This window comes from Dacryopinax primogenitus (genome assembly GCF_000292625.1).
Source record: "Dacryopinax primogenitus strain DJM-731 SS1 chromosome Unknown DACRYscaffold_25, whole genome shotgun sequence".
NCBI lineage: Eukaryota > Fungi > Basidiomycota > Dacrymycetes > Dacrymycetales > Dacrymycetaceae > Dacryopinax > Dacryopinax primogenitus.
Genome location: NW_024467222.1, coordinates 264,171 through 281,451, shown reverse-complemented (window position 1 = coordinate 281,451; position 17,281 = coordinate 264,171). Strand labels below are relative to the sequence as shown.

The 17,281-nt window shown below is 50.4% G+C and overlaps 8 protein-coding genes across 8 annotated transcripts; 4 read left to right on the top strand and 4 right to left on the bottom strand.

Annotated features, from left to right (window-relative positions):
* Positions 1-617: 617 nt before the first annotated feature.
* DACRYDRAFT_91896 (uncharacterized protein) lies at positions 618-1,238 on the bottom strand (the record flags this gene model as incomplete). The annotated part of the gene is made up of 4 exons (XM_040777030.1): positions 618-698; positions 770-873; positions 928-1,038; positions 1,190-1,238. 4 exons carry the CDS (start codon positions 1,236-1,238, stop codon positions 618-620), a joined length of 345 nt encoding a protein of 114 aa, XP_040623843.1.
* A 1,033-nt stretch (positions 1,239-2,271) lies between these two features.
* On the top strand, positions 2,272-5,561 carry DACRYDRAFT_119760 (Krr1-domain-containing protein). The gene is made up of 12 exons (XM_040770857.1): positions 2,272-2,428; positions 2,485-2,664; positions 2,715-2,782; positions 2,836-3,224; positions 3,279-3,455; positions 3,506-3,717; positions 3,772-3,875; positions 3,926-4,138; positions 4,187-5,001; positions 5,049-5,117; positions 5,174-5,415; positions 5,464-5,561. The coding sequence occupies exons 1-9, from the start codon at positions 2,329-2,331 to the stop codon at positions 4,547-4,549; spliced, it is 1,806 nt and encodes a 601-aa protein (XP_040623842.1). The 5' UTR covers positions 2,272-2,328; the 3' UTR covers positions 4,550-5,001; positions 5,049-5,117; positions 5,174-5,415; positions 5,464-5,561.
* Positions 5,562-5,698: 137 nt separating this feature from the next.
* Positions 5,699-8,082, bottom strand: DACRYDRAFT_85365 (uncharacterized protein). The gene is made up of 9 exons (XM_040776731.1): positions 7,936-8,082; positions 7,779-7,875; positions 7,549-7,728; positions 7,412-7,497; positions 7,233-7,359; positions 6,264-7,183; positions 6,068-6,211; positions 5,804-6,017; positions 5,699-5,751 (listed from the first exon to the last, which is right to left on the bottom strand). Exons 1-6 carry the CDS (start codon positions 7,989-7,991, stop codon positions 6,932-6,934), a joined length of 798 nt encoding a protein of 265 aa, XP_040623841.1. The 5' UTR covers positions 7,992-8,082; the 3' UTR covers positions 5,699-5,751; positions 5,804-6,017; positions 6,068-6,211; positions 6,264-6,931.
* Positions 8,083-8,186: 104 nt separating this feature from the next.
* Positions 8,187-8,986, top strand: DACRYDRAFT_25377 (Sm-like ribonucleoprotein). The gene is made up of 6 exons (XM_040774137.1): positions 8,187-8,221; positions 8,276-8,317; positions 8,366-8,515; positions 8,567-8,666; positions 8,715-8,738; positions 8,794-8,986. Exons 1-6 carry the CDS (start codon positions 8,219-8,221, stop codon positions 8,871-8,873), a joined length of 399 nt encoding a protein of 132 aa, XP_040623840.1. The 5' UTR covers positions 8,187-8,218; the 3' UTR covers positions 8,874-8,986.
* Positions 8,987-9,527: 541 nt separating this feature from the next.
* Positions 9,528-11,478, bottom strand: DACRYDRAFT_119758 (uncharacterized protein; the record flags this gene model as incomplete). The annotated part of the gene is made up of 2 exons (XM_040770856.1): positions 9,528-10,555; positions 10,602-11,478. 2 exons carry the CDS (start codon positions 11,476-11,478, stop codon positions 9,528-9,530), a joined length of 1,905 nt encoding a protein of 634 aa, XP_040623839.1.
* Positions 11,479-11,710: 232 nt separating this feature from the next.
* DACRYDRAFT_25374 (glycoside hydrolase) lies at positions 11,711-14,185 on the top strand. Its single transcript, XM_040774136.1, has 15 exons — positions 11,711-11,809; positions 11,869-12,115; positions 12,162-12,469; positions 12,520-12,540; positions 12,591-12,621; positions 12,671-12,871; positions 12,921-13,042; positions 13,102-13,388; positions 13,435-13,519; positions 13,571-13,642; positions 13,692-13,750; positions 13,819-13,830; positions 13,888-13,937; positions 13,987-14,020; positions 14,080-14,185. The coding sequence occupies exons 3-9, from the start codon at positions 12,444-12,446 to the stop codon at positions 13,458-13,460; spliced, it is 714 nt and encodes a 237-aa protein (XP_040623838.1). The 5' UTR covers positions 11,711-11,809; positions 11,869-12,115; positions 12,162-12,443; the 3' UTR covers positions 13,461-13,519; positions 13,571-13,642; positions 13,692-13,750; positions 13,819-13,830; positions 13,888-13,937; positions 13,987-14,020; positions 14,080-14,185.
* A 428-nt stretch (positions 14,186-14,613) lies between these two features.
* DACRYDRAFT_91891 (uncharacterized protein) lies at positions 14,614-16,025 on the top strand (the record flags this gene model as incomplete). Its single annotated transcript, XM_040777029.1, has 5 exons — positions 14,614-14,783; positions 14,836-14,935; positions 14,988-15,647; positions 15,703-15,875; positions 15,932-16,025. The coding sequence occupies 5 exons, from the start codon at positions 14,614-14,616 to the stop codon at positions 16,023-16,025; spliced, it is 1,197 nt and encodes a 398-aa protein (XP_040623837.1).
* A 135-nt stretch (positions 16,026-16,160) lies between these two features.
* Positions 16,161-17,239, bottom strand: DACRYDRAFT_59691 (diphthine synthase; the record flags this gene model as incomplete). Its single annotated transcript, XM_040775579.1, has 5 exons — positions 16,161-16,503; positions 16,559-16,828; positions 16,879-17,003; positions 17,052-17,123; positions 17,177-17,239. 5 exons carry the CDS (start codon positions 17,237-17,239, stop codon positions 16,161-16,163), a joined length of 873 nt encoding a protein of 290 aa, XP_040623836.1.
* Positions 17,240-17,281: the final 42 nt, after the last annotated feature.

The window sequence follows — 17,281 nt, the reverse complement described above, 5'->3', positions numbered from 1 at the left end:
CCTCACAGTCGACGCATGCTGAGAGCTGTCACTTCCGGCGCTAGACCATTTGCAATTAGAAGAGAAGCAGTTACGAGGAGGCATGGAACATACCGCGTGATTGCTAATCCAGGCGGAGGCGAAGGCGCGGGGAGTGTGAGCGACCAGGCGTTGTCCACGGTGAGGAATGTCCCCAATCCAGTGTGCGGGAGGTGCGGGAGGTGCGGGAGGTGCGGGAAGTGGGGAAAGGGGAGGAGATGGGCAGCGGGGACGATCAGAATAGCTATGGCGAGAAAGGAGAACGCACATGCGCGCATTTGTTGAAGGCAGGAGGGCAGAGTCGAGCACTCCTGGGCTTGGCCGTCAGCGTGACGCCGAGGTGAAGACATCGAATGTGTGCATACGAAGAGGCGGAGTGTGCCCGAACTCTTCTTAAAACAATGGAAGTGATCGGAGAAGGTGCCTGAAGAAGAGGAAGGACGGGGCGCACCGGTGGACCTTGATCGCACTCGACTCGAAAATGTGTGTCGGTGACGACGACGGAGAGGTATTTCGTTTCGAAGTATGTCGCCACGATATCCTAACACAAGGGATCGATCAAAGATCATACAAGGTTCGAGGTGCTTATCGTGTGAGCGTTATCTCATTCGAATGGTGGATGTTGTGTGGGAGGACATGGCGTGGAGGACGTGGGCCAGACGCAGGAACACCGGCGAACCCTGATCAGCAAGGACGATAATACAGATTGTTAATAAATCACAAAGAAGAGAGGGTTGTGATTGAGACTGACAATATAGACAAAACGATGTTGATGGATGGCAACGGTGGCCAAGAAGTCTGTATAACAGCCAAGACGGTCGACGCATCGGAGAATTGTCATCAAGCCGGCCGACCCTAGACCCGTAGTCATCAGACCAGTATGAGTTACGAAGAGTAAATGAAACGCACCGTACAAATAGTAGGATGGGTATAGGTTGGGGAGGGCGAGCTCAGTCGGTGAGCCCGTTGGGTGTGCGTGATCGGCATGGGGCAGGTGATGGATGGCCCCGCGGTGTTCCGCTGGGTAAATGTTGATCAGCAGCGATGCAGTAGGGGAGGAAGAACATTGATAAAGAGAGGAGGACAATGAAGCACTGCTGCCCACAGCAGTGCTTGATCGTCCTCTAATGTTAGAGTGAAGGCGACGAGGGGGGAAGGGTTGGATGCGTACATGAAGGAGTTAGCGCCGCGGACGAAGGAGCAGGAGCAAGGGCATACATGATCCTAGAAAGCGAAATATTATATCTAGTGCCGTTCTAGGAGCAATGTGTATTCGGTGGTGGGTGGGGGAAGAGGGGGCAAGAGGGGGGATACACCCTCCTAACCCAGAACCCAAGAGAGTTATATATGCGTTGGCTGCATCCGGGTCAAACCGCGCCTGAGTCATGTTATCCCGATCAATTACTGATCTGGCACCGTTTGTTATGTTTTGTCTTTAGCTTGAATTAATGCATGTACGACAATGGTCGTCGATGAGTCAAACCGTTGAGTTGGAATGTAGACCAAGTTGCGGGTAGATAGGGTCCATGCCCTGACGGAGGTTACGGCATTCCAGACGCGTATCGGCACATACTCAAGATATCAAAGGCCCGAGAGAGGTGCAGACAGTGACCGAATACACCGAGGAACCAATCAACCACCGTCACTTCACTCTCTCCTCCGCTCTGTTCACGCCAAATGACCATTCGAGTATACCCCAACTCCCAACAGAATGCACAACCATTCTCATCCTGGGCGGCGGCCTAGCAGGCCTCTCAGCCGCACACACCCTCGCCATAGAACACAAACATCACCAACAACTACCGGATCGTCGAAGCCCAGCCCTCCTCACCAGAGCCTTCATTCCGTCCCCTTCGGGTTGGAGGCGCCAGGCGGAGTTTGTTATAGCACTGGTGTCATCTCTGACAAAGGGTCCCTTGCTCCTCTACTTATTGTAAAGTTTCTGATGCACTGTAGCTGGAGTTGCATGTGTTTGGTTCTGTAATTGAGCCCAGCTGTTTAGGTCTTGATATGTTGGGAAAATACCTCCGTCTCGGAAGTAAAAAAGTCACATGCATGTATAAGGTCCCATATGAGAGTTAGATTCCGTGTTTGCGTCCGCTTCCTCCCGGGCTAGCCACGTGATTGCAATTTCAAGTCCGAATGACAGAAACTGTCGCCAGTCGGATACTCTTTGCAACGTATGTGCGCTGTCTCACCCCGTTGATGCGATCTCACAGTGGTCCAGAGTTCATTCCACAAATTTGTTCCAGGAGGGCTCTTCGTGGCACTAATAATCGTCCATACCTCCAACTTAACGAAGGGTGATCAATGGATCTCTTCGATGATGATGAGACGCATAAAATCACGATAAACCAACATTTTGCTGCAGCTTATGCTGCGAAGAAGGAGCGAGAGGAGTTGTCAATATGTTTGAGTCGTCCCGGCATCTTGCACAGCTCTCATGGTAGCTGACGGCATTCCCAGTGGAGGAAAAGTATGGATCCGAAAGCCAGAACGACGACGATGATGACGAAAGTGAAGAAGATGAGGATGAATATGGCGATGACATTACGCCAGCCATGGATGCTGCGATCTTCAAGACGTTAAGTCGCATCAGGCGAAAGGATCCTATCATCTACAACCAGGAGAAAGACGTCTTTCAAGGTATTGGGCCTTGAACACTGTCCACACCCCGAACTAACTCGGAATTACAGAGGAGGCTCGTCGGCTGGCGAGTGATCTCGGCGGGAATCGTTTCCCAAAGAAACCATCAAAAGAAACCGTATGTCATAGCGTTTTTCCTTCTCCCCTATGCGCTTACCAACTGGCGCCTAGTCGAAGCCCGTTACGCTTCGAGATATGACTGTTCAGGAATTGCTCCATCCTGATCAAGAAGAAAGCGTCGTCCCGACCCACGCAGAGGAGCAAGCCACCTTGCGGAAAGAGACCATATCTGCGTTCAAGACAGCCGCCGTGGATGATGACGTCGAACTTCTCACTCTTCGCAATCCCGCGAACGAAATGAATGACGAGTCATACAGACGGTTCTTGCTCGATAGTGTGGGTGAGACTGACATGAGAACGGTGCTGTCTTCGGATGTGGAGGAGACCCCCAAACTGGCAGACTTCCGAATGCCAGTTGGTGTAGCACAGGAAAAGCATGTGAGGAAGAGGAAACGCACAGGTATCTTGGACACGCCTGCCGATGAGGAATTTCTCCTCAAGTCGGTATCCAGCTCAGCGAATTATGGTCGCCTTAATATGCTGATTTGATCCAGATACATTCTCAACCGAGGATGGATTGATCGCTCCGAGCAACGTCATCCTACTCTAGAAGAGATTACTGCAAAACCGGTTGAGGCCGTCATGCAAGAAAAAATAACAGAAGAAGATTCGGACTTCGAGGATATCACGGATCAGTTTGAATCGTCCTACAACTTCCGTTTTGAAGAGCCGTGAGCTTCGGGTCCGTATCATAAGAGCATGCTGTAAAGAAGTATTTTAGGCACGCAGCAGTGATCACCGCCCACCCGAGAAGCATTCAGTCCACTGTGCGCCGCCAAGACGACTCGCGAAAACTGCAGCGTGAAAAGCGGAGGAGAAGGAAGGCAGAGGAAAAATTGGTCAAACAAGAGGAGTTGAAACGTTTGAAGGCTCTTAAGCGGAAAGAGATCGAGGAGAAGTTGAAGATCCTGGGACATGTCAGCGGCAAGCATGGTATGTGCTTGTGATAAGGACGAGCTAACTAATCCCCACCTCCCGTCTCGGCAGATATTCGGACTGATGAGCTTGACCTCGAGGGTGACTTCGATCCAGAAGCCCACGACGCCCAAATGCGCGCTGTTTTTGATGAAGAAATTTATGATGACCAACATGTAAGAAACGACAATCCAGTCCTCAACAGGTATTTATGGCGTAACAACAGGAGCAGAGTAAACCAACATGGGATGACGAGGTGGACATCACCAACCTCCTCTTGAAAGAGGCAGAAAAAACGGAGAGGCGGCAAAACAAATCAAAAGAAACAAATCAAACGGCTGATGTGGTTGATGCTCCACATGCGGCCACCAGCTTGGATCTGCGGCGAAAGGTGGACGAATATATGGACGAATATCTTGGGCTGGATTACAATGGAATGGTAGGTTGGTACAAGGGTGTAGCTGGCTACCAACTGAAGCAAACATAGGTTGGAGACCAGCCCACGAGATTCAAGTACATGGAGGTTCCTGTCACATCATTCGGGCTGACGCCCACAGACATCTTGTTAGCCGACGATGCCGAGCTCAATACTTATATGGGCATGACTAAGTATGCGCCATACCATCCTAACCCTACCGACAAACGAGGAAAGCGGTATTGGCAACTCAAGGAGGCGCTGAAGGGTCGCTCATGGTCAAGAGATACGAAGGATGAGCCCAAGGCGAACAGTATGACAAAGAGGAAAGGCAAAAAGGAGAGGGCTAGATCGAGGGCATCAAACGACGTGAATGTGGTGCAAAGGTCAGACTGTCAGGATGAGCGACTAGCGAAAAGACAGAAGACCGCATAAATTTCTTGCAAAGACTAATGACCTTGCTTCTTCCGTTTCTTAGTACCTGCCACAGCTCCCGATCCGGCTGTTGGCGTCGGTACCGCCACGACGGTGCCTTGCGTCGCACCACCACCCATACCCTCCTTCTTTCCCTTTTTTGTTTTCCTTGCATCCTTCGCACGGTCTTTCTTTTTCAGCCAACGTTCTGGGTCCGGAAGCGGAGTTATACCTAGGACGACGTGCTTGGGTATACGAGATTTGTGCGCAGAGCTTGGGACGGAGTGAACTTGTGTTATTGGGGTGGGGGCGGATGTCGTAGTAGAAGGTATCGTAAAAGGTGCAGATTCCAGTCGTGACGTGTCTACGGTCACCTTGATGCCCGTTCTATATCCAGAATCGATGAAATTGAGGTAGCTTTGGGCGACCGCCAAGTTGCTGAGAATGTCATCGCTTTCTTCCCCATCCTCCTCCTCTCACTCATGTAAGCAAGATTCGGATCCGAGGCATGCGGACCTACCGCTGGGCAGGTATTCAATAGACGCGTGTACACTTCCCGACATTCCTCATACGCCGTGTCTCGATACTTCTGTTTGCCAAACGCGTTCAGCATCGAACACGGTTATATGAACTGACTGAACCCACCAGCTGTGCCTCCAGATGCTTCAGGCCCCTTTGTTTTTCCGGGGAGGTGACGGTCAAGCTTCCCAGAAGGGCATAGGATTGTTCCTTATCCTGAAGCCTGTACAGAGAGTAGGCTCGTTCAAAGCTTGCGTCAAGCTGTAACTGAGACAGAAGATGCAGGGCATCAAGGTATCTCTCAAGTTGAAGTAATATGTATATCTTCGCTTCGGCGGCATGTTTTTCTTTCGGTGCGAGTCTCAGAACTATTCACACGTATGAGGAAGGCGCAAGTAGGAAACCCTGTGGCTCACTTCGGTCGCAGTTCTTGAGAGCATTCTGAAAGTATCCCCCGTCCAGCTGAGTTGTAAGCGCCTGATAAAGGACAGTTAATTGTTCGTCGAGTGATTTCTGACGCTTTTCTGTCACAGGGTGACGGTGCTTTGACATGTTCGAAGTGAGGCAGCAACCTGTGGCCGTGGCAGGTGTGCTACTATTTAAATAGACGAGGGTCCACAAGTTTTGTGTCCGGTATGTCCTTGCTTCGTACACCGACATCGAAGAAATATGGCTGAAGTAGAGCAGGATGTTGTGCCAGAGACGTAACCTCTTCACTTTACTTTTTCTCATATGAAGGCTAACCATTAGTCTTAGTGTTGTCCATCGTTCAGCTGAAGATTTTATGAACGAAGTGCCTCCCAGTCCTAGAAATGCTTCCCCCGCACATGTCCCGCACCCTCCTCGCAAAAGACCTCGGCTGGATCTCACCACGGAACCTCGCAAGCGCGGCAAGACGATGTTTGGGATTCTGGTTGGGACACTGAATAAAGCGAAGGACGAAGATGCGGAGCGAAACAAGACCGATGCTGTACGTCCCTCAAGACAGATTGTCGGTTTCTCTCTGATTCTTCTATTCAGGCACGCCGTCGGATGTCGCTGGAAACAAAGCTCCAGTCAAAGCTTGCGCACGAACAAATGGAAGTAAGACGACAGGCAGATATTAAAAGGTCAAGAATGCTCGCAAGTCACAAGGAGGATGAACTGGTCATGAAGGACAATCTCGTACGCTTCGTTGTCCTGTCCCTTCTGCGCATGTTGCTTACAGTATCTTTAGCTTCGCCTCACCCATGAGATCAAGCCTTATCTCTCTCATTTCCTTATTACTTCTGATCATATTTCACATCCTACCAATGATCCCTTTTCTCTCCCCATCTCCATTCCACCCCCGGCAGCCACACAGACAGTGCTTTATTACCTCCCAGCCATTCTGCTCCCTGAGCAGGAAGCTTTTCTCAAAACTCGTCAAGAAGGAGTCAGAGAACAGGTGGGCGATGAACAGAAAACCTGGAAGGAGGAGAGAAAGAAAGGTATAGAGGAGGTGGATGTGCTCCGCCAGCAGGTGCAAGAGTTTTCAAACCAGGACGTGTTGATGGAGGGAGAGAAGCTGTCTGAAGGCATTGCATACGAAGATTCAGTGACACTTGCGTTTGCAGAGGCTCCCCCAGATCCTAATCCAAGCATCAATAAAGCAGAAGTGGATGATGCTGAGGCATTGGAGTACTAGGGTTGCAGTATGCTGTGTTCTTTTTCATCCGCACGGCGCATTTTGACTGCTTGACCTTTCAATACCTGTTTCAATAAAATACGACATGTCTTCAAACAAGCGAATAAAATGCTCGCTCTCGCATGTGGTTGTAGGATGTTCTTGATACATGTAGTTCATGATAATATTACAATACTCGTTCAGGCATCAGGCGGTCATAGAAGCTCGACAGGCAATTGTCACCTGTCACCACCTCCCCGATTTATTCCCTGTCTGAATAACACGCCTGGAAAACACAAGTCGTTCTCCTCGTTTATAGCATCGTCATCATCTTCATTCCAATCGGATGTCGTCTCCCAGATATCGTCAAACTCCTTATCTAGTGCTGCATCGTTCACACTGAGCGTGGCTGGAAGCGTGCTGGCTAAACGATGTTGGACTGCAACAGGGGGAATAGGCAGGATCCATCGTTGTTCCCGCAAGCGTTTTTGCTTGGGTCGTAAGTAAGTGAAGAGTCTATTAGTCTTTCAAACTACATACCCGCTCGCGATCTTCGTTCATCCTGTCAATCCTCTGCTGCTTGCTCATCCGGCCAATTGCATCGCCTTTCACATATTTATCTTCTCGTATCGGCGTTCCTGGGGTGCCATTTTGCTCGACATGGCTCCTGCGAATTGCTGGGGTGAGCAGGGCACATATCGTGAAACGCTAGAACGTACCAGTCCTGCCTGCGCTCTAATAGGGCATCAGCAACGTCAAAGGCATCCTGGTTGATGAAACGTCGATTACGCCAATTCCGTATAACCTGTCGAGGCTAAGCGCGTCTGAGTTATTTCCATTATTCACAATCACAGACCTGCTTTGTGCCGTACAGATTGAGCAGGCCCTCTCTGGAATCTGGAACCAACAAATTTACAAGCGCCCTTAAATCTCTAGCCAGATGCTGGACATAATATGGCTCAGGGCCGACACTGGACGACATCTCGCAGAGACTCTCGATAAAATAGAGAATGTTCATCTTAAGGTTCAGGGAGGCCTAAACACTATTGGGTAGATGAAGACATGAGAAGGATAGAGAAGACTCACTTCGTGACATGCTTGCATGATGCAACTCCACAAATCCTCATGGTTGTCGATGTGCCGCATGGCAAAGGACACTGATTTCTGTACGTCCTGCTGAGTGCTTGAGGGCCCGGGGAACTTTGAGTTTTATTGCATGCACTTTGCGTCAAAAAGTACGCACGCATTGAGAGTTCTGAGTTGATTGACGAAGGTTGTATGGACTTGGAACGCGTCCATGATTTGGAAAAAGATAGACTCCTCACAGAATAAATTTCTTTTGTATGTCAAGAGATCGTCGACACCGGCTGAATGAGAAAGTGATGTGTGCTACAGCACAAAGGCAGGGAGAGGTCCAAAGTTCGGAAAGGGGTCCAGTTGAAAAGCCCTAGTTAGTGCACCCTTACAACGCGTACCACCCTAATCTGCTTCTGCAACGCAGAAGTTCATGTGATAGTGCATACAAAATGGCGAGCCTTTCTCCCTTCACCAATGGTTCTGTCATTTGACCGGAGCTCACGCAGCTTCCTCTGTCTCTTCTCAATGCCGCACAGAACAAGCCAATGGTATGGCTTACCGTGCAGGTGTGCAATGTGATCTGACTTGTGAGGCAGCTTGTGGAGCTCAAGAACGGAGAAACGCTCAACGGACACTTGGTCAACTGCGACAATTTCATGAACATAACATTGCGGGAGGTATATCAAACGAGTCCCGAAGGGGATCGATTCTGGAAGCTGAAAGAGTGCTATGTTCGTGGGAGTACGGTAAGCACAAGCATCACTGAGCACGTGGGGCTATCAAACATTGTCCTGTAGATTAAATACCTGCGTGTTCCGGACCAACTGCTGGACGAGGTTCAGTTGGAGCAGTTTCATGCGCGCGAAATGCAACGAGGCGGCCGAGGTGGACAAAGAGGTGAGCGTGGTCATACTGTTGCATCTTTGTCACTGACATTTTCCTCAGGAGGAAGAGGCGTGCCACAACGAGGCATGTTAATACTGGCACTCGATCTGAGTGCTCATCAGCTAATTACGATGTCCAGGTCGAGGGGGTCCGGGTGGCAGTCGTGGTACTGGACCAGGGAGGGCCGGACGGGCACGCGGTCGTGGGAGGGGGATGTGAAGCGCGGGAGATGTTACCAGGTAACACCTTACTCTGCTAGTCTCATCCCAGGAATCTTCATAACCGACACCTTCTACTGTCGCGTTCACATCCAACAATACATGTATTCTTGCGTGCACGATAACTGTCTCTCTGCGTGTTTCCTCTCCTGGATCGGTGTTTCAAACACCTGGCAAAGATGGCAGTCTAGTGTGTTTATGAAAGAAGAGATATCAATTGTGAAGGACCTCTCACATGAGGCAATTCCGGGTCGAATTGACCACATCTTACTTGACAGGCTTCTCGTGCCGACTCTTTCTCCGCGGTGCTACAGTATCTGTATCTTGCCCTTTTCTCCTTGCGCGTGGGTACGCTGTTCTCCAGTATGACAAAAAAACATGTTGTCGTTAGCTCATGATTTTGCATTGTATAAGGTCTGCCACCAAGGTCCTCATTTTGCACTGCGTCCGCTTCTGATTTATATCACAATGACCACATTCCATCTTTTCATGTATCTCGTCTTCCATTCTATTGGAACGACAGGATATAGTGATCTGAACGTGATTACAGTTAGGATTGGGCTACATCTGCCCTCAATCCGTAGGGGTCAGCGGGTAGCAGAATTTGTTGCACCGAAAGCGAAGTTACCGAAACAAGGACGACGTTTCCAACAGTCTAAACAGCAGCTACCCAGGTCGTCCTTCTCCCGAGAGAACTGTGATGAAGCCAACTATAGTCCCCATACACATACGAACACTGATATAACTGCTCTGTCCCGTCGCGCTCTTCCGGTTTCACAAAGCTGCCTCGAGGGTGCGCCCAAGTCCCAGGGTGAAACCACATAGAGGGTGGCAGGAGACAAGTGGCCTCTGCGAAGTCTGCAGCAGAGGCGAACGATATGACAGCCATGCGAGACCCAGGACAGATCTTCGGATGAGAGTACAAAATGGAAATGAATGAAGGCAGTGGAATGGTCCGTGTCGATTGGCTGCTGTCCTGTGGCCGAACGGAGTCTTCTTGTCGATTCGGCACGTCCGTGTGCATGCTTTCAGCAGATTTGAACGAGTCTTCAATTGCTGATGATGTTAACGATGACGATGAAAGGACCGGGGGAGTAGTGTAGACCTTGACAATTTCATCCAAATCGACATCAGGAGGAAGAGCCGTTAGCAGGGCAGATTGCTTAGTTGATACCTGGCAATGTGGCGAAGATTGTAAGCCCATCGCACCGAGTCTCCTGCGGCGAGCAACATGAGAAGGAAATTCTTCCAGAAGGCCGCTTACATCCTCCTTCGCACGAAACGCGTCCTTGGTAGCAAGACTGGGATGCTCCCAAATTTGTGCGTTTCGAACGAAACCACTGTAGAACCACCAATCGCCAAGTTTCCATTCCAACGGGCACCGCCTTGTTCCGGATGACATACATGCTGCTTCCAAAGAGCAGGGTGCGCCGCCTAGCAGCACCTCGAAGAAAAGCGTATCATACCGTGACCAAAAAGTCATGGCCTGATTTGCAGTCACATGATCGGGGAACTGCAGAATGCAGCAAGGAAGGAAGATTGTGTGTACGGCAAGGTCTGGTAGAAGGGAGATGCGTCTCGGTCGAGGAGCGGATTCGGCGGCGTTCGTGGTAAACAGGTTTACCAGGTCGGAGAGGCACACTTCATAAGGTAACGGGGTCAAGAGAATGGAAGTGATCGACTCTGAACAAGCCGTTAGTAGACAACGAAATGGACGAGAGCGGCGTACCTGATGCTGCCTTTTTAGCGGTGTTCTTGGTTTGCATGTCACTGATAGTGTCGCTCCTCAGCCAGTCAGCGACCCAAAGAAGCCCTTTATCTTCTTCACCCTTCTCCGCCTCTTCGTCACTGAGGAGAATTGTGTCGACATCCAGTAGCCAGAACCAGAATTCTCCTCCATCCATCATCGCAAGTCGATTTTTCATATATTCGAGAATGTCAGACAGACCTGCCGCGTCTTCTGGGTTCATGAAGCGAAGGAGGGCAGAACTTGTAGGCACCTCAGGTGCTTTCGCTTTAGTCTGCACCGCCTCAACCTGCGCATTTGGTGGCCTAAAGCTGATCCAGAGAGGCAGAGGAACTCTACCAATGTACCGGAAGGTGTCGCAGATTGTTGGGGTCCTTTTCGTCAACAGGTTGACAAGATCTTCCAACGTGTAGTAGGGCGGTAGATTGAGTAACCTGACAAGGGTGAGTGGTTGAGCAGACGCATCCAACACAGGGATCTGGAGAACTTGTGGAGATCGTTCTCTGGGTGTTGGTAGGGGAGAAGGCTCCACAACAAAAGAAGGCTGCTTGAGCTGTGGCGAAGGAGTCCGAGAGGGGCTTCTAATGGAACAGACACTGTCGGTCACGTTGGAGGCGAAGGCCGATGAATGGTGTGCGTGGTCAGCGCCGCTGCCTTGGTGCACAAATGACCAATCGTATTCGGAACCGCTGACGCTGCGAACATCAACCGTCTCCTGGTCATCGGCAAGTATACTCTCCGCCAGACTCAGGTCAGAAGGCGAATCAACCGGGTGAATGGACGAAACGAAAGAGAACGGTGAGGACGGTGGGGAGGCAGCTTGGTCTGGTTCACTAGCCATGAGCTCATAGTCTGACATGATGGGAAGGCGTAAAGAGACGCGGTGGTCATGGGTGCAGACAGAATGCAGGCTCCTTTATGCGCCGTGCGGCTCGGGTATCTTGATGATAGAATGTGGATAGTGGCAATTCCGAAATCACGGGTCCACAGCATCCAGAGCTGAGAAATCCGGAGAGTTGCATGGGCGTCTCTTCTGATTCTGCAAGTAAAATAGACGCGCAACTTCAAGTTCTTTGTTAAAGGTGACTCATTGATCATCAATCATGACTCCTTGGTCCATCGCCTGCATGCCCACTGCTCTCTATCTAACAATAACCTCGATGCGGGCTTAGCCAAAATGGAATCTGCCGGTAAGGTTTTCCCTCGGATAATCCTTCAAGGTCTGTTCCTGATATTGCACTTCCTCCAGGGTTTGCCAGCCTGCCTACGCACACGTATCGTCACGCCACCCACATGCCTTTGTAGAGACCGAGCTGCTTTCAACTTCGAGAACGACTAGAGTTGGACCATGTCCCAAGGATACATTGTGCAACAGCGTTAATAGGCTCATCTATACGTCCTTGACTACTTCTCCTGCTTGATGGGTATAAGAATCGGTGAAGAGGGCACAGCACAGTGGCCTGAGCTCGTGCCAGGATGTTGTCATATCTTGTTCTGTTCGGTCTGCCCCTACTCTCGCTAGCCATTCCTCACGGCATACAGGAGGCAGAACGTCTGATCGAGCGACTGCCAGCTCTGAAGGAGCATGGCATAACTGCTCGCTAACTGCACGGCGCGTTGAGTGGACCAGGTCCTTACCCCCAGAACCCGCCTTGGGTGCCACCTTATCCCACAAGCTTTGATGGATACTGTGCCCCGAATTCCAGCCAGACCGTGGGAACGTTCGCAGGGCCGACCCTGCCGTCTTACAACGATCTTCTCAAGCGGAATGCCTTTGTCAGTCGGCAAGGCTCCCAATTGGAGGTGCTCGGACAGCCTTTCAGGATGGTTGGACCATCTGTATACTGGCTGTAAGTGGGCACATTCTTGCGGTAATCTCTCAATGATACGTTGACACAAGTGGATTGGATGAAAACGTGATGTATGTCTCGGCCGTCTTTTCAGAGATAACTTGTTGACATATTGGTGTAGCCCAGATCCAAGCTATCCCTCTAAGACGAGAGTTGTAGATCCCCTCTGGCAGCTCGGATATTTCGTTGACAAGAAATTAGGTACTAGAGATTATGGGGATCGTCTCAGCTATGCGCGGCACCACCATCCGCTCTCACACTCTCGGCATCTCGTTCGGAAATATGTTGTCGGTGGAATCGAGCCCAGGAGTGTATAATCAGACCGCGTACGAAGCGATCGATTTTGCTATTCTTGCCGCTCGTATGTACGGTATTAAATTAATGATTCCTTTGGTTGATAATGTGAGCATTGCTCCTTAGAATTAACAATCGTTGCTCACAGGAGTCCAAGTACAATTGGTATCATGGTGGCAAGTATCAATTCATTGGCTGGGACGGCTTTGAGTGGTCTGGTACTGGTGCAGCCATCACCCCACCCGATGTCGGTGCTCATTTCTATAATACCACATCCATGTGAGCACCTGCTTCTACTTACAGGACGGTCTAATATCATTCGTACTCCGGTGATATAGAGTGAACATGTTCACAGCCTACATTTCTGAACATCTGAACCATGTTAATCAATATACTGGCATCGCGTACAAGGACGATCCCACGATCATGGGTTGGGAGACTGGAAACGAATTATCGGCGGTAATCTACGCGGATGGCCCGGCACCTCCCGAATGGACAGCCCACATTTGTGGTTTGATCAAGTCCTTGGCGCCCAACCATCTTTGTGTCGACGGGACTTACGGATTTTACCCAGAAACGGGCCAACTCAACGTGACCGAGGTGGATATTTTCTCCGATCATTTCTGTGCGTACATGTGTGCAGAGTATGACTAATCACTAATATGGGCAAGATCCTCGAGATATTGCTCGTATCTAGGCTGGATATGCACTAACAAAGGCCGCTGACCGTGTTTACCTTGCTGGGGAATGGGACTGGTACAATTTTTTTCCGACATACCAGTCACGCCTTTTTTTGACATTTCTTAGGACTGGGCAATACGGAGGGGACAGTATTGAAGATTGGGTGGCGGCGATCGAAGCTGCCCAAGGCGCGGGAGAGTCTGTTATGTCCACCGAGGCTGTTATACATCGTACTCATAGCCATCAGTCTCTTTTGGTCGCTCTTCGGCCACGACGATAAGTGCTGCCTATACGTTGAACACAATGGTAAGTAGTCTGCTCCTCCTCTCCCCTCCCTCCTCTTGACAAAGGTCCTGCTAATTTGGTGCGTTTAGATGGCTATTCATGTAAGTGTGATCCGCGAAAATATTCGTATCTAACGTACTCACGGAATCTACCTTTAGTTTACTATCCCGGCAGAGATGAGGATATGAACCAACGCGCTATAATCATGGTCCGCGTGAAAGGCACTCACTCGACTGCGAACTGAAATTTCTCTACAGACTCAGCATACTTACAGAACGAATGCGGTCACACGTAAGTCAATCCAGGCTAGTGGACACGCACCCAGTGTTGATGTCCTGGGTTGGTGGCAGCACCCGAGGTCGTGCCGGCAGTCGCCTGCCCCCAGTACAACTTTAGCACCCTGGTCTTCCCGTCTGGTCTTGGGCTCGAATGATCGGCAAATTCCCAAGGGACACAGAGGCAATAGGGGAACGACTGCGCTGTCTCTGCTATTTTTAGCCAATGCAGATGAACGCGGGACTGTATTGTCCAATTTACTTTTCATAACAAGGAATTTGGTACTTTTGTCAAATTATGGACTTAAAAAACGTCGGGTGATATGTGGTTTGATCCATGTTGAAATTTGGGCGCCCGTTTCTGCCTCTGTCCTGGTGGGTGTGGGGATGAAGTCAACCATTGCCACAATGTGCATTGAGTCGGAAGCAAACGGAGCGCCTCTCTTCTTGGCTTGCCCTTTCTCTCCCTCCGTCCACTCACCACTCCTGGCTGTTAAGCTCAATTACTCCCCGTCGTCTCATTATCTGACTGCGCTGGCGCTTTACTCTTTGCATCTGTCATTGAACAGCAATATTGTTTCCTTATAGGACAGCGCGCCGGCCAGGGCGATGATAATTATTGAGGACGAGACACTCCTGGACGAGAAGGAGCCGCTCTCCGAGGATGGCAACCTCGTCCTACCTCTCCCTGTTCCGCCTGGAGGCCCCCAGACGGTTAACGTACAGTTACCTCCGATGAGCGCGTGGATGGCAAAGCATCTCAGGCGGTACAGAACATGGTGTGCACGATCACGCAATGCATCTCGACAGGTACTCACAGCCGCTCCGCAGGAGAGTTTTTCGGAACGTTGGATCAATGTTGGCAGTCGTCGTCGCTACCACCATCGTGGTATTTCTAGCCATACATTTGGCCCAATATAAGATTGTCCCAGTGCGTCTCTGCTCCTCACTGACACGCACCTGCGACTCACACGGTGATGCAGGCCATTTCTCCCCCCAGAAAGTATTCTTGGGATTACCGACCGCACGGCAGGAAGAGATACGAATATCCCTTGGGCATGGGCCCGCCTCCCGCTACGGATCCCCCGGATCTTTCACATATCCCACCACCCCGAATACCTCCAGCGGAGGATGGCCTTGGGATCAATTGGGGTTCACCCACGTTATGCAATTCTTCTGAAGCCATATTCACAGTCGACAACCCTCTTCGTTACGCCTTGAACGACACAGAAATATTATCTATCCAAGTGTTGGGTCCTGTCAATGGGACAGTGCGAGTGGAAGTCGCGGACGGTCTCATGCCTGAAGTGGCATTGGCTGTAGATGGGGCAGCTGATGGCTTGAACGCATGTTTACTGGATAATGAGGGACCACACCAAGGATTGGGGATTTGGACACAGCCGTACACATTGTCGAAGGATGGCACTGGTTTGGTCAAGCCAAAGAACTTCACCGAGTCCTCCCTTGGAGGAGAGCTCCAAATCACTCATACTGTGGACATCGTCATGCGATTACCCCAGAACGCGTCAGTGAGGACTCTTGACGTCTGGATTCCCTACATGGGATTCGAAATCTCGCATCCAGCGGACGCCTTCATGTTCGATGACGTGGTCATCACCGCCGGCGGAAATCTGATTATGCAGGTCAGTCGGCACGTTATCATATCGCCTTATGTAACCTAATACATTGGTTCAACAGGGATTGCAATCACAGAATATTTGGGCGACTACCGGGCCTGCACCTATTCAGGGAAACGTTTCTGCAGCAGCCACCTATCTGGCCTCGGATCTCGGTGAGATCTGGGCGAACATCACCGTCGCCGAACCTCAAAATGGTACGGTGCCATCCATAACTCTAACTACCTGCAATGCGTACGGTCCTCTCCCGCGACACCCATTTACCCATTCTGATTTTGTTTTTGCTGCAGAAGCATAAATGCGAATATTGTTAGACCTTTACCTGGTATGCAGGTAAAAGCACGGACTTCCAATGCACCTGCAGATGTTTCCTATTCTTTTTGACATTTGGTCGGACATCTTAGCATTGTTACCCATAGTACTGTATATTAGCACATTTGTACGAACACGCATGAATAGTATTCCATGACTCCAAGCTGTGGTCACAACACTGAACAGCCCCAATTCATGCATCATCTTTCATTCGTCAAGCCGACACCCATACACTTGTTGAGCAACTCGCCTCCATTCGGCCTTGTTGATCGCTGATTCTTCTGCATAATCAACTTCGAGTGGGTGCAACCTCTTCCCGACGATTACGAGGGAGTGTAAAGGGGGGCCAAATATATCACCAGCGCCTTGGAGCTCCTCCAGCGTTCCAGCGACAATGCGTTGCTTTGATGAGCCCACTCTGGACATCCCAATTGCCAGAGTTTCTTTGGCTGAAAGAACCCGTTGCTGGCGCTGCGTTTCTGTGTAGAGCAATTGGTCCACCGCTAACGGGATCGACATGTATCGTGGAGGTTCGTATATTTTCCGCCCTCTGTCAACGGTGGTGGTGAGAAGTTGTCAAATCACGCCCATAGAATCAAACCCACCGCGCCAGGTTCTCCTCACTCTGCTCCTTGACCTTGATATCCAGAAGCACTAGCGTGTGCAAACCCAGTTCTGAATTTTCCTTTATCCGATCATAATAGCTGTCTGGCTTCCAGTTCTCTGTGAAAAACACCAATGAAACGGCCTGTCCAAAGTTGTATAATTGCAGACCGCAAGCACCGATGGCGTTCATGATGGAAGCATTGTGGATCACTCTGCTCGGGACACCCAGAGCCCTTGCTCGCAGCAGCAGATCGGTATGAGTTGTTGCCCTTGAAAAGCAATTGAAATGTTTTCAAAGACCAGGTCACATCCGACTAACCCGAAAGGATCCCCTACGACTAGAAAGCCCACGTCGACGTCCTTTGCTCCCTCAAGGATTGCATCGCTCTCCGTTTCCACCATGTCCCGGTCGGCAACGATAAGTTTTGTCCCGTAGAAAGCTTCCTTGAGAAGCGTTAGGTCGGTCGCTGTAGGAGTTGAGCAGGCACACACCAGCTGTTCCTTTGGTACAAGCAGCATGCTTGTGTAAGCTTCCAGGTATAAACGGCGGCAGGATCGGACAGCCTACTTGAAGATGTCAGAAAAGTGTACCGTACCAGAGACGGTATATTGAGCACCTCTAGCCCTCGAACGGTGATGTCCTTCTCGTCAGCCAAGCCAAGTCCAATGACATAGAACATGATGGATCGACAGGTCCTTTCCTAGGGAGATCCAAAGTAAGT

Excerpts from the sequence above, each read along its gene's own strand:
- DACRYDRAFT_25377 (XM_040774137.1), top strand. Across the intron at positions 8,516-8,566 it reads GCTATGTTCGTGGGAGTACG|ATTAAATACCTGCGTGTTCC; the intron begins GTAAGCACAAGC and ends ATTGTCCTGTAG. Across the intron at positions 8,667-8,714 it reads CGGCCGAGGTGGACAAAGAG|GAGGAAGAGGCGTGCCACAA; the intron begins GTGAGCGTGGTC and ends CATTTTCCTCAG.
- DACRYDRAFT_119760 (XM_040770857.1), top strand. The coding sequence starts at position 2,329 with ATGGATCTCTTCGATGATGATGAGACGCATAAAATCACGATAAACCAA. Across the intron at positions 2,665-2,714 it reads GGAGAAAGACGTCTTTCAAG|AGGAGGCTCGTCGGCTGGCG; the intron begins GTATTGGGCCTT and ends TCGGAATTACAG. Across the intron at positions 4,139-4,186 it reads GGCTGGATTACAATGGAATG|GTTGGAGACCAGCCCACGAG; the intron begins GTAGGTTGGTAC and ends AAGCAAACATAG.
- DACRYDRAFT_85365 (XM_040776731.1), bottom strand. The coding sequence starts at position 7,991 with ATGGACGCGTTCCAAGTCCATACAACCTTCGTCAATCAACTCAGAACT. Across the intron at positions 7,876-7,935 it reads CAACTCAGAACTCTCAATGC|CACTCAGCAGGACGTACAGA; the intron begins GTGCGTACTTTT and ends CGGGCCCTCAAG. Across the intron at positions 7,498-7,548 it reads ATCTGTACGGCACAAAGCAG|GTTATACGGAATTGGCGTAA; the intron begins GTCTGTGATTGT and ends TAGCCTCGACAG.
- DACRYDRAFT_25374 (XM_040774136.1), top strand. The coding sequence starts at position 12,444 with ATGGTTGGACCATCTGTATACTGGCT. Across the intron at positions 12,541-12,590 it reads GGATTGGATGAAAACGTGAT|CCCAGATCCAAGCTATCCCT; the intron begins GTATGTCTCGGC and ends ATATTGGTGTAG. Across the intron at positions 12,622-12,670 it reads GCTATCCCTCTAAGACGAGA|GTACTAGAGATTATGGGGAT; the intron begins GTTGTAGATCCC and ends ACAAGAAATTAG.